Raw genomic sequence first — 18,239 nt, 5'->3', positions numbered from 1 at the left:
CCTGCTCATGATTGGAATAATAATCATACTGTTGACTTAAATGTGTGAAAAAAAGTTTTTGATGGTGAAGATGAAGCGGAGATAAAACTCAGATGTGCGGATGATGCAAAATAAGATGTAAGCTGTGATGAAAAGCCATATGTGCAGGGATCAAAATGTGTGTTAAAGTAAATGTGAAGTGACTAAAAGAGAAACCTCCAGAGTGAGTGAGGAGGGGGGAGAGCAGGGAGGCTGGGCAGGGGGGATTCATGACTGACAGGCATGAGGTCCTATGGGGAATGAGCAACGGACCAACTGGAGCTGAGGAACCCACCCAAAGGCAATTAAGGGTAAAGGACGACAAAAATATTTGATAAACTTTTTTTTTCCTCTCTCTGTCTCCACCAGGGAAGATGAAGGAGCTATGGGGATGGCGATAGAGCGAGAATGAAAGACGCGACTTTATCTGGGAGATATGTGTCGGAAAAGACTTTGAGGCATCCTGGAAGAAGATTTGATTTGGAAGGCAAGGCATGAAGGCTGAAAAAGTTGCAAATATCCGAGCGAGAAGCTGCCCTCATCGTGTGGAAACAGCGTGGAAAAGTTGCTGAAGTTACATCTAAACCTTCCAGGAGGAGGGATATTTGCGCAATGACGCGCACATAGGAGAAAAGTCAAGTTTTGGGAAACTTTCGAGCACGTTGAACTCGCCGAATCCGACGCAGGGAGATAAGATTGTATCACTCTATCTGTATCCTGTCCTTGCTGTCGGAGGGCGATGGGGGCCGCGCCGGGCTCGGGCTGGGAGGAGGGCGAGTTCGAGTTCAAGTTGGTTTTTGAGGAGGACCCGCCGCGGCAGAGCCAGGGACCATCCCCGGTGCGCACAGCCGAGCCGGAGAGCTCCGTTCCCGGGGACGAAAGTGAGGTCGCCCTGCTGAATCTCGACCCCTCCAACAGCAGCAGTCTGGGTTAGACTCATTTATTGGATGGTTTGAGTGAAGGGACGCAGTAGATAGAGGAGGTCTGAGCGGCCTGACAGTGAGGCTGCCTAATGCATGGGAACTTCGATGCGCGTGCGCCTGCGTGCGTGCGCGTAGCTGCAGTTGCATGTGCCATAATGCGAGCTTTCATCTGCATGCTGTGCTTATGTGAATGCGTGTGTGTGTGTGTGTGTGTGTGTGTTTGATCTTGCATGTGATGTGCGTGCGTGCCTCCATCTGTAAGCATGCGAGCCTGAGTATGTTGTTATTGTGTGTTTGTTTTGTGTGCACGTGTGCATATTTCAGTGTGTTCCAGTTTTGCGTGTGTGCATTTGTGTGTTTGTGCATGTGTGCGTGCAGCCCCAGACTCAATGTGTTTCCAATCAGCTGTGCGTGTGAGTAGAGTTAACAGCTGCCATCTGGGAAGGAACCTCAACCTTTGTGTACTGAACACACACACACACACACACACACACACACACACACACACACACACACACACACACACCTCCCTCCCTCTCTCACTCAACCTTCATCTCCTTAGTTCTTCACATACAAACACACACACACACACACACACCTCATATCCTCACATCCACTCGCTCATTTGTTTCCCGCCCACACTGGCATACAGTTGTATTACCACACCCAAGGCATGAAAGTAACTGCAGGAGAAACAGCAGAGCGATTCTTCACTGTAGGTGATGTAGTTTTACTTTTCAGAGTGTTTTTCTTCAGCCCTCCACATCTCTTGATATAACATGCAAACAGTGGGACAAAACTTTTTAGGCCAAGCCAGCGGGCTCCCCTGAAAAGGAGGAATACAAATTTTGAACTTTTCTAAAAAAATTTGGGGGAGTTGTGTTACTGGTTCAATCTGTCTGTCAGTTGTGACCACTTCAACCAAACAGTGACATACTTTAAGCAATTTGAACAACTTCTAGATTCTGGAGAGGTTAAATGTAGAGCAGTACTAATCCCACTTTGTCTTTTCTGGTGCCTCCAATCAGTTCATCTGTAGAGACAGAGCACCAGATCAAATATCAGTAGTACTCTGTTTTACCCAAATTTAAAGGTGCTACTTGTAAGAAAAGTTGATTTTTGAGTCTCTTTCCCAACTCGTCAAATAATGATGCTCTGGGTTTTGCCAGTATTTGACGAGTAGGGAATGAGACTCAAAAATCAACTTTTCTTACAAATAGCGCCTTTAAAGTCTGTATCAGGGATGTTCCCACACCAGTTTCTCCTTCCCTATACCACTACGATACCTGAAGGAATACATAAAGAAATATTCACAATATCATTTATTTTTAACAGTTGTTTACTACTTACCTGTATGGATGTTATGTTGTGGACATGCTTCAAGTTACACAAGTCGTTTTCTTGCTGATGCTGTAAAAGAAATCAGTTAAAGTGATAGTTTGGGTCTTTAGATGTGGGATTGTATGAGATACTTATCCCTAGTCAGTGTATTACCGACACCGACAGCAAGACGTATTTTAGCCACCTAAAATATGTTTATCTGCTTAAGTGTTCACCATGTTTTGAAGATTTTTGGCACTTTACGTTTCCGTTAAAAAGCGTTTTCCATTTGCACTATGTTCCACCTGTGCGTAGGAATACTGATGTAGTACGATTGAGGGAATGTAGTGCCATGGGAAAAAGCTGTTTAACAGAAAAAAAAGTTTTAAAAACTTGGCTGAAATACGTCTTGCTACTGGTACGGTCTCAGCAGTACAATGCCCTGCTACCTGCCGGTGCTCTGCACTGCTTCTCCACACAAGGGGAGAGCTGACGGTCATCTACTGCAGGTAATACACTGATTAGGGATAACTACATCATACAATATCACATCAAAAGACCCAAACTATCCCTTTGTGTTGCAGACAGGTGTACAGGATGCTGCAGGGAAGTAGCAGGTTCCTGTTTCTAATAAATCATGTGGTATCGGATCGATGCATACACTCATAAACTTGCTGATACCTGATCTTGCATTTTATGGAGAATTGGAGGCATTTCTGATACACGATCAGCTTATATATGAAGTCAGTCTTGGCTTTAGTGAAGTTATTCCGTAATTCACATGAAAAAGCAACTATTAGAGAAAAGAGGAAACAATGATCTTAAAATATTGTTTTTTGTTTGGGTTCAACTCACAACATAGAATAATGGATTATTTTAGATCTGTTGGACTTTAGATTGGGCTTCCAAAAAAAAAAGACAAAAAACATAGTTCTGTGTTGTAGGCATGAAAGATATATATATATCTAGGCTTAATTCTCACTCCTTATGAGAGGTTTAACTTAGGACACAGAATGAAGTATTACAGAAGATTAAACTTGTTAGCCTCAAGAGGAGGTTTCCCAAAAAACTGTTTAATAACTGTCAGGTAAATCTTGGTAGCTGTAATAAATTCCTCGAGACACAAACAAAGTCCTGAAGAGGTAAAGCTTACTATTTTCTTTCTAAGAAAATATAGCAGTTGGAGGAAAAGCTATTATCTGGCAAAATGGACATAGTTTTACCTTTTTGCCTTCCTGTCCTGTTTATCATCCCACGATTTGCCAGTTTCATGTTACAACCTCTTCAAAATGCTAATGTTTTGTTAACAATGTGGACTGAAAGAGCAAATACTGCCGTTAGATTGGCTTAATTAATGTTTCCTACTCAATCTTAACACACAGATTTCTACATAGGCCTCAATATATTCATAACTAAGTTATACCCACATTTACAAATGACTGGCAGTAAGGCTTAAAATATAATTTGGCCTCCTTAAAATGTTATTTTTGAAGGTGTATTACAGCTAAGGATGCTACAGTAGCTTCCTGTTTACAAAGTTGATTGCTTTTGATTGAACAACACTGAAGTCTTTCCTATAAGACATTCCTTTAAGGAGACATATTTTGCTCATTTTCAGGTTTATAATTTTATTTTGGGTCACCACTAGAATAGGTTTACACGCTTTAGTGCTCAAAAAACGCATCAGTTTTCTCATATTGTCCAGTGCTGTAGCACTGTATTCCCCCTATGTCTGAAACGCTCTATTTAGCTCCTGTCTCTTTAAGGCCCGCCTCCTGAACACCCAGTCTGCTCTGATTGTTCAGCTTTCACACGCCTGAGCCAGCACTGCAAACAGCAACAGAGCAGCTGCGTTAAATCCATTTTTATGCGCCAAACTAGCCGCTTGGCATAAATACTTAAGTGTGTGACACGGTGACATAGTGTGATGTCACAAAGTCACAGAATTAAAGGGGGGACTACTGACGAGGCTTTTCAGGAGCAGTGTTCTCTGTGGAAGAGAGGAGCTTCTGTTGGTGCAAACTTTGACCCTTATAACTTTCAAGAACTTTTACATGTAAAGGAACATATATAAGACACTGAATGAAAAAAAACTAAGTCACTAGTTTAAAACGAGCTAGTAGCTACAAAGAACTTCACACACAAACTTAGCAAGGGATTTAGTTTGTCCAGAACTGGTCAGTATATAAATATTATTTTTTATCAGTCAAACTTTAGAGGAGGCTTCCCAAAAGAAAAACTGATTGTGTACAGTAACTGTCAGGTAAATTATGATAGCAATAAACTCTTCTGCTGGGCTGAACACAAACAAATTATTGTTTCCTAACAAGTTAGAAGTGGCCTAAAGAGGTTAAAAGGAAAAAAAGCAACAGCTGGACAGGGATCTAGAAAACTACAGTAAACATTTGTGTTCAGTTTAACAAAAATATGTAGTTTTTGCTTTGCTTTCCTGTTAATCATCTTGCGAACCTGATGTAAGCAACGCTTTTTGTGAGAGGTTCAACTCAGGACACAGAATAAAATATCGCAGTATGTTAGATGAAATTAGTTTTATTGTGTTCAATAAGTGTTAGGTACGTTTCCTGGCTCATAAACTCTCCGCTGGTCTGTTCACCAACATCTAAATCATTGTTTCATGTGAAAAATCCACCAGCAGAAGAGTTGCCTCAGCACTGCAGCTTTAATCACTTGGAAATATTTTTTGTTGCCAGGAAACATTTGAAGAGATTTTTTTTTTACCCCAAGTCTTAATTTGTTGGCAGTTGCTGTTGTGTGTCCGCTTTGCCCAAAAATTGCGTGTATGGGCCACCGCTGCAGCAGAAGCAGTGATCAGTTGGAGCCTCGCTCATTACACAGTAACTACTGTTTGGCTCCACGTGGAGGCCGACCACACCACGCTGGGGAAATTTTGTGGTGAGGACTGTGGCCTTGAGGGGTCGTGTCCTCATTCGGATAATTGTTTGGCAAAGTTCAAAAAGTTTTGTTTCCTAAAATTTGATGAAGAAAATCAGTGTCAAGATAAGCAGCAGAGTTATCTTTCTTGGAAGTGAAAGAATTGGATCAGTGATTCAAAAGTAAACTTCATGATTCGGTTACAACTCCCACTTCATCCTTTACTGCACTATTTGTGACTATAATACACGGAAAAAATGTATTGAGATACTTCCTCCCGCTCAAAGTAGAGTTTAAAATGGCTGTTTAGTAAATTGTTGCCATATGACTGTGAGCTTATGGAATATAAAACCAAATCCTACTATGTCATGTTGTTTTAAACCTATAATTTACAAGTACACAGCCACTTTTAAAGAAATGTACCATTATAAAATAATTCACCAACATGTTCTGTGCTGTTTTGCTTCAAAATTTTAATAAAAATATCTTCATCCATTTGAGGTGAAATATAAAATCACAATATAAAGACTGCTACTCTTGTATTTATATCATTCAATATAAACTTAGGAATAGTTTGAAATTTTGGGAAATATTTATTCACTTTCTTGTAGAGAGGTAGATGTTCAGATTGATACAACTCTCATGTCACAAGCCAATTAGCTTAGCTTAGCATAAAGACTTGAAACAGAGGGAAACAGCTAGCTTGCACAGAACCCCCTCTAAAACCACAACATGTTATTTTTACACTGAGGTTTCTTTAAAGGGTTAAACAAACAAGAAATAATGTGTTAATTAATAAGCTTAAGAGGTGCTATTACAAGGATTTTGTTACCTTTAGACAGAACCAGGCTAGCTGTTTTCCCTGGTTTCCATTATTTATGCTAAGCTGAGCTAAGCTAACCACAGCCTGACTTTAACTTACCGTACAGATGTGAGAGCAGTAACAATCTTTTCATCTATAATTAAATAAACATGTATTTAATTTGGAGGAAAAGTTAGACATTTTGGGAAATATTTGTAGAGCGTTAGATGTTCAGATTGATACCACTCTCAGTCAGTTAGTTTAGTTTAGTTTAAAGCCTGGAAACGGGGAAACAGCTAGCATGCACATAATCACCTCTAAAACCACAGCGTGTTATTTTTACACTTTGGTTTTTGTATGGGCAGAACAAACAAGAAATAATGTGTTAATTAGTCAGCTTTATAGATGCTGGTTTGCAGATTTTGTTACCTTTTGACAGGCTAGTTGTTCCCCCGTTTCCATTCTTTATGCTAAGCTATGCTATAAAAAGCTAACCACGTCCTGTCTTTTGCTTACCACACAGATGCTAGAGTGATCATGATATATTTATCTCTCAGCAAGAAAGTGAATAAAAGAAAAAGCATATTTCCAAAATGTTAAACTACTTCTTTACATTTAAATATATATAAATATATAAATTGCTGCAGATGCCTCGAAGACATACTGTGCACTTCCTGAGGAAACGTTCCAGTTGCATGCATTTTCCGTATGGCAACAATTACAGAGCTGTAAATAAAGAAAATTGATGTGCAATGAATGATGTAGGCATGTTGATGATAAAAAATGAATCTGTACTTACCACAAATTGTGTTTACAGTAGTATGATTGACATCTAATGAGTCTTTCTCATGCCAGATGTAAAAGCACCGCAGGTTTTCAGAGCTAACTGTCAGTTTGCGGTTGTGAGAAAAGATTAATGGGAGGTCACAAGACCCTAAAACCCACAACATGCGATATAAAAAGACAGCGTGTTTGAACATGAGAACAAAAAGTTACATTTTTTCACGAGACAGAAGCCAGAAAATAAATGATTGCCATGTGGAAGTAAAGGTGTGTATTAGGAATATGAACATATTGTAAACTCTTTATTAGCAGCATTTGATTATCAGCATTTTTTTAGCAAGCAACGAGAACATACAAGTGTAATAATTTTATGGTCTGCTCTTGTGGTGTTTGCCACTTCATTCTCTAAATCACAATTCCACACATTCACTCTGATGATTCTTTCTATCAGTTACAGATAATCACACGGCAGCCAATCATGCAGGACACTCAATTAGCATCCCAAGTCCGCCACCCTCGGCCAATCAGCGGGCTGGGATGCATTCCCCGCCCCCACGGCGGGCCCCTTCCAGAGAATTCAGCGGCACCTATGAAAGCCTGCCAGCTCGCTCTGTACAGGTGAGACAACCTGTTTACAAGTCCTATAGTGAAGTATATAAGACGTGATAAGAACAATGTAAAATGAAACCATCTTTTGGAAGAATTTATGTGACTAGTACTTTAAGTTTTTAGTTTGGCCCTTTTCCCACCTGCTTGGAAGGATTTATGACCTGTAAACTACAGCTTCTAGGGGGCGATATTTTTATACAGTCAATGGTACGGAAATTTTTGAATATCCAATTATAGAGTTCTAGGTAGATTTCAGCTTTACTGACTTGATTTTAACAAAGTCTTGAAACTTAAAGTAATCCATCACAGTGAACCTTAGATTTTTTTTTTCCCAGTTACAAGCAGGGAAATCTCTTTTGTTGTTGTTGCATTGAGCTTTAAGTGTGATATAAGAGATGTAGGAACCAGCTGCTAAAACACTATTTTACTTGATGTTAAATAAAAATTCTGGAGGGAAAATTATAAGCAAACATTGAGGGTGATTAAGTGACTGTGTGTTCAAATTGTTCCTGTTCACAACTGCATTACCTGAAATAGTAACGTAACTTTGACAATCCATCATGAGCTCGTGGGAGACTAGAGTCGATTCCAGCCAACATTTAGCTACAAGACATAAAGGCGACTAAATGCTCACTGTGTTAGATTTTGTTTATAGAGAAAGTTTCAAGTGAGATAAATGACTGCTTCAAAGGTCAGTAAAAAAATCCAGTGTCCCTAAAAGTTTTGTCTCTCGACCGCTAAAAGTTAATGGTGCTGAGTCTGTAACTAAGTAAGTTTCATGTGGCAGTCATTTGTTTCTTTTAATTTATTTTTAATTTCTTCTTTTATGTTAGACAACATTGAAAAATTTCCATCTCAGCTTCCTGGAGGCCAAGGTGATGTCTTCACGTAGCTTATTTTGGCAGAAAAACACCCCCAAATGAAAATATTCATCACTTTCTGTCTATTCACGCAGAGTCAGTATGAGAAAAATAAAGGTATCTCTTTCTTACTCTCCTCTTCCCTTCAGGTTTCAGAGTCTCGTGTGGTTGAGTGTCCCAGCATCCAGATAACCACCATCTCCCCTGAGGATGACCCAACACCCACCATTTCCAGTTACTGGGACATGGGCAGCGGTGGTGGGTGGGACCGAGAGCGCCTCTACCTCCCCCTGCTGGACCCCTTTTCTTACCGCGACAGATGCCCCAGCTCCCTCAGCCCCAGCCCCGCCTCCAGCCCCTCCTCACGTGGCTGGCTGAGCCCCGCCTCCAGCTGTGACTCCCTGCTGGTGGAGGAGGAGGAGCTGAATGACGCCTCCATCAACTTTGGGCTCTCACCGTCCTCGAGGCCGACTTCCCCCGGGGGTAAAAAGCGTAGAAACTCCCCCTTGGCCTCACCCTGTAACTCCCGGAGGGGCAGTTACTCAGAGGATCTACAGGGATGCAACCTGGAGGGTGGAGACTCCATCACTCTGTCACAAGCTCCGCCCAGCAGCTGTGAGCTCAGCATCCCTCAGAAAACCAGGAAGACGTCGTTGGAACAGGTGAAGATGATTAAAATATCAAGTGGTTAAAAAAATAGCTTCACCCTAAAGTACTGAGCCGTGGTTTTCGTTCTCCAGCTGTCTACCAGGGAGGTGGACCAGGAGCAGGCTCCAGGCCACAGCACCCCCTGCCTGCTGCCGGAGACCCAGCAGCCCAGGAGAGAGCCCCCCTCACAGGGCATGGACTACCTCTCTGTGCCCCCTGCTCTCGCCTGGGGTCGGACCAGAGCCAGCGCCCACAGTCCTTTGTTCAGGCAAGGATACACCGCATATGCATATAAGATAACATCAGTGTTGCCGGATCTAAAAACCTAAACAGGCAACTTTACCTACCACAATGTAAGAGAGGAAGGCCGCTTTATATATTTATATATTCATTATACTTTATGTATAAGGTTTTTACATATATAATCATTTTAGGTGGTGAGGGCTCTTATTTACACAGAAAGTTAAAGTGACTGATGTACACTGTTGAAAGCGAAGGTGAGCATTAACCTCAAAGAGTGCCACTGAAAGTAATCCTAAAACATAGCAATAAGTTAGCATTTTTGCACTTCCTGTTCCCTCACCTCAAAGTCAGTGGGTCAGTTAGATGCCTGAAATGAGGTCTGGGGTTAACATGAGATGTTTTCACATTTGTTCTATGACATAAATACATCATGCAATGTCCCACAATTTAATTATAAGGTGCTTACATTTGGTTGTTAACAAGTGGCTAAATGAGACTACAGAGGTTGTTGAGTACATTAAACATCAACATCCTCACGTTTATTTGTCCAGCGAACCGGGGCGATGCTAACTTCTGGGTTAGCCTACCACATTTTAGTAGCCAGCTAGGATAACTGACTGGCTAACTTAGCTAGTGAGGTGATTATTGAAACAATCGCAAACGCTTAAAAAAAACTTAAAGCAAAAATGAGTGGTAAATACTGTTAGCAGTTTGTACGAAGCTAACTGTGACAGGTGAAGTAACTAACTGAGAGCTGCTGCAGAAACCTGGTGGGCGGTGCCTGCTCAGGCATGTGAGAGCTGACCAATCAGAGCAGACTGGGAGGGGAGCCTTAAAGAGACAGGAGTGTCAGACAGAGGGTGAATAGAGGTGCTGCAGCAATTGACAGTATGGGCATAATCATGTGTTTTTTGAACATTTAAGCAGGTAAACATTTTCTAGTGGACACCCAAAATAAAAATATGAACCTGAATGTTTATAATATGGGATTTAATTTTATTAATAAATATTTATTCATCCAGATGACTTAATCATCCTTCTTTTTATTAACTGTGTGCTACAAGTCTGGTTTGCACCTGTCATGTGTAAATTATATGTGAATCTCATTATTTGGCCTACAAAGATGCATATTCATCAGCATGTGTCGTGCTCCATCCATGTCAACTATAACTATAACTGTCTTGTCTCACTGATATAACACACCTTTAGGTCCAACGCCCTGCCGCCACTCGACTGGCCGCTGCCATCCCAGTTTGACCAGTACGAACTGCGTATCGAGGTGCAGCCCCGTCCACACCACAGAGCCCACTATGAGACAGAGGGCAGCAGAGGAGCCGTGAAAGCTGCACCAACAGGACATCCTATCGTCAAGGTGAAACCCAAACCTGCAGATTTAGGCAGCTGCTGAAATGTTTATTCACAATCTAGATGCTTTTATAATGAGATTATTTTAACACCATTTAAGCTGAAGTAGAAATGTTGTTTTCATAACACTGGAACAAAGTCTGAGCATACGTGTTGCGGCTCACTGCCGTTGGCCTCCTCACAGTTTGATTTCATCCCTCACACTGTGTCTCTCTGTGCAGCTGTGTGGATACACCGAGAGGAAGCCGCTCTCCCTTCAGGTCTTCGTTGGAACAGCTGACGACCGATCGATACGGCCACATCCTTTCTATCAGATACACAGGTACTCTTCTATTTAAAAATCAGACTTATTACAAAGCGTCCTTCTATCAAACATTAAAATTCAAGGCCACACAGCATACTGTCTATTTATCATCTGACCACTGTGGCTTTAACCATTGCGTAACCAACCACCAGCTGCTTGTCGTGTTGGTCCAGGAAATTTCTTCCACCAGTTTTTCAGGATAAGAACACCAGCTTAATGTAGAAGGTGTAAAAATTGATTGCACAATAAAGAAACAGAAAGATGATGTCGAGGTGCATTAAGAGTAGAGGCATGTAACTACTGTGCTGTATACACTGTTTCATGTTATTGTTCTGTTTAATGTTATTATTCTGTCCTGTCTTGGGGCGTCTATGGGATATTTTGTCACATTAGCAACATATGAGTTGTTTGTGTTTTAGAAATTGAGATAATGTCTTTACCACATTCTTGTTTGTTCTTTTCATGAATGGATACACATAAACTGAAAAGTGATTCATTAAATTTTGATATTTGTTTAATTTAAAGACTATATGTAGAGGGACGGATACCAATGATTTATTATAAATTAATCAATTAATTGTTTTGATTGAAAATGTTCATGTATGTGCATTGTAATTATGTATAGAATCAGAATAAACAGGGAAAAAAACAAAACAAAGTAATGTATATATGGATGAAACTAAATCACAAATGTAACAAAACAAAACAAAACCCAAGAGAAAACATTAAAATAACGCAACACATGTAGGCCTTGCTTATTCCATATTACCCTATTGTCTGGTTGATAATTGTTTAATCCAGAATGTAAAAAAATAGAAAGAAATGTCCAAACAAGTTTTGGACCTCAAGGTGCTTGTTTCTTCCGTCCAACAGTCCAAAATCCAACAATATTGATCTTTACATTTAAGTAGCTGGAACATGTAAATTTTAGACTTTTTGCTTGATGAATGACTTAAATGATGGATCAATTGTCAAATTTGTTCTTAAGCTATACCATCCTATCCTGTTCAGGAATTACGGGGTGCTGCATGCATGTCTGAACATGTTCTTCTCTTTCAGGGTGACGGGGAAGATGGTGGGTACTGCCAGTCATGAGAGCGTCCAGGCGGGGACCAAACTGCTGGACATCCCCCTCAACCCTGAGAACAACATGACTGCACTGTGAGTAGAACAGACAGGAAGCTTTTCCTCTACAAGGGTTTTGATTTGTGCTTGTTATTCAGCCTTGAACTCCAGTTTCAAGTTTACTGGATGTTGAAGAATGTGACTTCTAAACAACATCTGCTAAATGCCAATAAGTAAGGCACTGAATACCTACTACAACCAGCATTATAATTGCTGATAGTACAGTTTAACTGTATAAAAGTGAAACAGGATGTTGTACAGACAGGTTAATCAACACCTTTTTTGATAAATTTAAAGTTTTCCAAAATAATTCTTTGTGTCGTAGCATCGACTGTGCTGGGATTTTGAAGCTGAGGAACTCAGACATCGAGCTGAGGAAAGGAGAAACAGACGTTGGAAGGAAGAACACACGTGTCCGTTTGGTATTTCGTACCCACCTCCCTCTAGCGCCCCCTTTGGCCCCGCCTGGTCGAGTCCTGGCTCTGCAGGTTGCCTCCCTGCCCATCGAATGCTGTGAGTAGCTTGTTTTATGGACACTTAATCTGCGAAGAGGTTGTTAAAGCTACTATGTGTCAGATTTGTGGCATGCATCGCCACTTGGGGTCTGACGTTTTTTGACACTTTATATAAGAAGCACGTTTGAAGTCTAATTCGCCTGACTCTTCCTTCTTCAGCCCAGCGTTCGGCTCAGGAGCTGCCCGTCATCGAGTCTGTCAGTCTTACCTCCTGCTCTGTGGAGGGAGGGGAGGAGCTGCTGCTGAGCGGCTCTAACTTCCTGCCAATCTCCAGAGTCCTTTTCATGGAGAGAGGGACAGGTAAAGACCCATGAGTTTTGCAGCAAGAGCAAGTTATGTTCATCAAACTGACTGTGTGTGTATGTGTGTGTGTGTGTGTGTGTGTGTGTGTGTGTGTGTATCGAGGTCACACTTAATTTTACCTTATATCTTATCTCTTAGATGGTAAATTACAGTGGGAGGAGGAGGCTCATGTCGACCGTGACAACAGCAATGAGGTAATTTAGTGTTTGAATAACATGATATGATTAAAAATCATACAAAACCAATTCAGAACAACATGAACTTTACATCACTGATCAAGTTGTAATGTAATTCATCGTCTTGTCTCCACACCTCTTTTTTGTGATAGTGTTTGCTGTGTGTGAGGGTCCCCGCCTACAGCGACCTGTCCATCAGTCGGCCGGTGTCGGTTAGTCTTTACGTCTCCAATGGGAAGAGGAAACGGAGCAGCACTCACTGCTTCAAGTATCTCCCCAGTGAGTGTGCAGTCTCACCTAATTCACCTGGAGTTTCTCTCCTCTCTGTCCTGTTCAGTCTCAGTAACATCCCTGAGATTCACTGGATCTTTTCTTCACAAATAGGATCAAAAACAAAAAACTACAAAGACAAAAAAAATCAACTCAGTTGCCAGAATAAATATAGTGATTTTACCTTGGATACATTTAATATTTGTACATTTTATCACATCAACATTTCTACAATATGTGTTGTATCATGTTCCGATTACATGAATATGAGCTGACTTTCATGTCAGGAGGAGGAGGGGATGGTGATGGTGGGCGAGAGACCAATGAGGCCACTGCGAGAGGCCACAAGATGGCGTTTCAACATTTGGAAGCCTAAAACCGCTGGATATTTTTAATAAGACATCAGAATATTTTCCAGCCATGTTTGTGGCAACACAACCAGTTTGAAACATGATCTTGTTTGAAGCTAGTTCTGCACATCGTTGTCACAACATAACATTGAAAATCAAACATAAAGAAAAGGGTCTGAGGTTTGCAAAAGCGTACATTGCCAACATTTAGTCTGCCGATTGGGTTGAAAAATATTCAACTAATTGATATATTAATATACTGTATATATAAAAACATACATATATTTCCTTTCACAATTTACAACTGAAAACATTGTACCAACAGCAGAAAACCCTGAGAAATACAATATATTGAAATTTTATCTTTGAAAGAAAGGGAAAAAAACTAATTTAAATTATTTTTGTACATGGTTTTATTCTAGTTTCATCACTAAAATCTACCTTTTTTAAAATATATCCTCAGTGTTTTGTATTTTTTTTCAATTCACATAAATATAGAAGATTAAAAAGAATGTTTGTTTTTTTCTTCTGTATTTTTTCTCTTCTTTTTCCTTCTTCCTAAAATGTATTGTATGCAGTACGACTTTGAAATAATAAAAAAAAAAATAATCACAGCCATAGTATAAAACATACTTTGTCTTCATTTGGAGGGAACAGAATACAATAAATACAAATATTACCTCCACAGATCAGTTAACCTGTTTTTCTCCTCTTAGTTATGTTCAAAGAGGAGGACCCGCTGCTGTCCCGGCCCTCTGTGCTGCCTCTGGATGGGGGATCTGTGTGTCCTGTGGGGGTTCAGCCCAGGATGGACCGGGGCTTCCATGTGGCTGATGATCGAGGCCTGGGCTTCCACCTGCCCCCCTACCCCTCCACCTACTCCCCTCCCTGCCCCACTATGAGCTACCACGAGGAGTACTGCTCTAAACCCGACGCTGTAGTGGAGGAGCCCGGCGGGTCCAGGGCAGCCCTGTCCGAGCGTCATCCCAGCTTTGAGAACCTGGAGCTGGGCTTCACCGAGCTCCTCCCTCCCCTTTACCCCCGCGGCCCGCAGCCACCCTCCCCCTCCCCTTCCCCGTGGCTGGACTCACCCTACCTGTCCTCCTCGCCCTCTCCTTCCCACTCCTCCTCTCTCAGCCCGTTTCCTGCCGGTAGCCCCATCTCGACCTCCCCTCTGCCTCCCATCCCCACCTCTCCTTACCCCCACTACTCTGCTTATCCTCAGGAGGTGTGTCCGTCCCCTCCCTCCAACCCCAACCAATATCAGGACATGTGCCCAGCACCCTACTCCCACTACGATGGCTGGGACCCCCAGGGAAGGGTGCTTGGGATAGAACATGGGGGAGAGAGGGATGCCAAGATCCAGGACTGCCCCCTGGAGTTCACCAGCTCTGCCTCAATGCACCACATCACATTTGAAGAAGGTGAGTTGATGCGTTTATCTTTATCTTATTTAGTGCAAATGTGTAGCATCTGTTGATCAGATTAACTAATTGTTTATACTAATTGATTGGTGATCCAGTGACATCGACCTTAATCACATAAGAAAGGACGAATAGCACTACAGGCACGCATTTTAGATTTTGGAGTGAACTCATACATCCCATCATACATCTCATACATCCCAACTTAATACTCTTAATAAATGTCGCCAGTGATCTGTAGCTACTAGAGAAGCCATTTGGCAACCTTAACTCTGAGACATTTAACAGTTGAAGTGTATTCTCTGGTGGATAAACGATGTAATGGAGACACTGCATCTTTGGCATTTCTGTGCTATTTCTTTACTGAACTGTCTTGATATACGTACTGATACAGATTGATAGGCTAATATCAGCCAATATATCTGCTGATTTTGACCTGCTCAGTGATGAAGACTTGTGATGTGAGCCAACTGATGATGCAAAACTTTTCAGCAACAAAGCAGTGAAAAATTAACAAAGGCCAAAGAAGCATCATTGCACTTTCTCCTTGTGTTCCTTGGATTTTCCACTGACACTGAGTATCTGAGGTGGATGGGGTGTTAAACAGGACTGTGATCTTCTCTTCTCCCTCCACAGTGACGGAGTTTATCGGGGAGGACATCCAGTCGTACCAGTCAGGCTCACACATGGACAACCAGCCAAACTGAGCTCAGAGCAGCTCATCCCCGCCTGATATTCAGCATAATTTTGAATCCATTATGCACTCGGTATAAAGGTGCATCGCTCCAGTTACATGCGATATTGACAGGGGGAATTTGATTGCCAGGACACTGTTGTAATTTTGACCACAGGTAATTGTTATTGTTTTATAAAGGGAAACTAATGTTTTTAACATGTTTTCAATATAAATTATACAAGAACGTGCTCGGGTTTGATGTGTTTTTCTTGCAAAAACCGAAATAAACACTCATACAAGGTGAATCCAGAATAGAGGAAAGGGACTGAAGGAAAAAAGCTTAAAACTTATGGAAAACTAAATGGTTTGATACACAAGATATTCTCTATGGCATCTATGATCCAACATAACTATTTAATTAGATTTCCTTTGTTTCAAGAGATGCAGTTATTTCCTTTCCACAATTTTTTCTTTACTTTGATTAAACTTAATCCTTCCCGCAGTAAGAACACATTTCTCTGCTCAGTTCCTGGATGGGATGGAAATTTTCTGAGTAATGGCGACAGAATTTAGGATCCTGTGTTGCCAAAAAGCAGCATTTTATTTTTTTCAAGATTTCTGTGCAGTAGTGTAATAAAATAACCTATTAGTAGAGAAAATGATAGAAACTGGCTGTAAACAAAGACATTACTGATCAGTAAGTTGACAAATCAGGCTAAGACAGTGTTTCTGATTCATCTTCTTCGTCTTCATCTCAGTAGATGTTGAGTCTGTGTCTGTTGTAAAGGTAAAGTGTTGAGACAAAAGGTAGTTTGACCTCACGAAAAGGATGATGTGACTCAGCTGGGACTGTTAGAGCTGTTTGAAAGGTTTCTATGAGAAATAGTTTGTTAGATCCTCTCTAAGCAGAGCAGGTTTGTCTTAAAGTCTTGAAGAAACAGTGCCACCTGGGGGGACTCATGACCGGGACGCTTCAACGGTCCTAAATCAGCAACTGTTTGAGACATTATTCAACTTGCTGTAAAACTTCACAGCTCTTATTTTCTGATATGTGTAGGTTCTCCACTAAAAAAGAGCGAGGATGGACAAAAGTGTTTAATTACTGCAAAAAAGCAAAAGCAATAAAACGCACCATTCTAACTAAAAGACGCTAAAGTAGCATTATACATTTTCTTGACAGTTTTATGGGTCTAAATGGATCGGTAAGACCATAAAAGGGCATGTTGGGAGCTCCAGACCAAAAAAGCCTTCATGGTAAGGGATAGATATAGTTGCCGTAGAGCTTTGAACATCTTCTAAGAAGAACTTAACGTTGGAATCTGAAGCCATAACTCCTTCATGACACTGACTATTGTAGTTCCAGCTTTTCTCTCTGGCTGCAGCTCAGGAAAATTTATGAGAGGCGTACGGTGCAAATATAATGGAAGGTAAATACAAGCACAAGCCACTGAGTGAGGTGATTACAGTGTTGTAAAAAGTATCCTAAAGTCATACTTGAGTAAAAGTAAAGATATCATGTTGAAATATTACTTTGGTCAACGTGAAAGTCACCCATACAAATAGTATTTGAGTAAAAGTCTTAAAGAATGTGATATTAAATGTACTTAAGTAACAAAAGTGCAAGTTAAACTAAATTATACATATATTTTCATGTATGTATATACTGTATGCTCAGGCTTGGGGAGTAACAGAATACACGTAACAGGATTATGTAATTCGGAAACAAAAAAAGTAACTATTCCGTTATATCCGGATTACAAACAAGATTACAATTTAAAAACATAGAATGATATACTTCACTCACTCGGCATTGCTCTTGTCTTGAGTGTGAATACACAAGTGTGTATTCTTACAATAGACTAACTCATTATTAAGTATAAATGAAATTCATCTTATGATATTTATTTTCTCTCCTGTCTTTGTTGGGTATTGAGGTAATCCAAAGGTAACAGAAAGTAATCAAGTTAAATTACTTTAATTGAGTTGTTCATTGTGATACTTGGATTATGTTACTGTATATATTTTTTAACTGGTAATTAGCAATGATGGAATGTAACTCAGTACATTTACTCAAGTACTGTACTTAATTACAACTTTGAGGTACTTTTTATGTTACTTTATACTTCTATTCAACTTATATATTATACAATATTGTACTTTTTACTGTACTACATTCATTTGATAACTTTAGTTACTAGTTACCTTGCAGATTACTACATCAGAGCCAAAGCAGCACATTTTTAAATTAGTTTATTTTATCGGCAATCATATAAAAAACACTGATTCTGATAAGCAGAAAAATGCTGAATATCAGATAAATGGCTACATTACATACATTTGATACTTATAGTCAGAAAATTACTTCTGATACTTCAGTATCAATCCAATACTTTAAGACTTTTACTCAATTACTATTCGTATGGGTGACTTTCACTTTTACCAATGTAATATTTTAACATGATATCTTTACTTTTACTCAAGTCAAGTATGACTTTTGGGTACTTTTTACAACACTGGTAATTAGTAACTGAATCAGAGTACATTTTTAAAGTAACCCCCCAACCTTGTGTATATAAGGGGGCAGCTTGGTCAATTATTGGATCCAATATTCAGCTTTTTTCCAAATATTCAAC

The 18,239-nt window shown here is 40.4% G+C and overlaps 1 protein-coding gene across 1 annotated transcript; it reads left to right on the top strand.

Moving 5' to 3' along the window:
* The first annotated feature begins 435 nt into the window (after positions 1-435).
* Positions 436-15,854, top strand: nfatc4 (nuclear factor of activated T cells 4). The gene is made up of 13 exons (XM_073491286.1): positions 436-947; positions 7,190-7,356; positions 8,357-8,869; positions 8,948-9,123; positions 10,308-10,470; positions 10,685-10,785; positions 11,827-11,928; positions 12,218-12,405; positions 12,567-12,707; positions 12,849-12,904; positions 13,039-13,165; positions 14,223-14,930; positions 15,567-15,854. The coding sequence occupies exons 1-13, from the start codon at positions 758-760 to the stop codon at positions 15,635-15,637; spliced, it is 2,703 nt and encodes a 900-aa protein (XP_073347387.1). The 5' UTR covers positions 436-757; the 3' UTR covers positions 15,638-15,854.
* Positions 15,855-18,239: the final 2,385 nt, after the last annotated feature.

The sequence above is a fragment of the Pagrus major genome, chromosome 21 (genome assembly GCF_040436345.1).
Source record: "Pagrus major chromosome 21, Pma_NU_1.0".
Taxonomy (NCBI): domain Eukaryota; kingdom Metazoa; phylum Chordata; class Actinopteri; order Spariformes; family Sparidae; genus Pagrus; species Pagrus major.
Note: the sequence above shows the minus strand (reverse complement) of the source record. Positions and strands in the feature narration are given on the sequence as shown.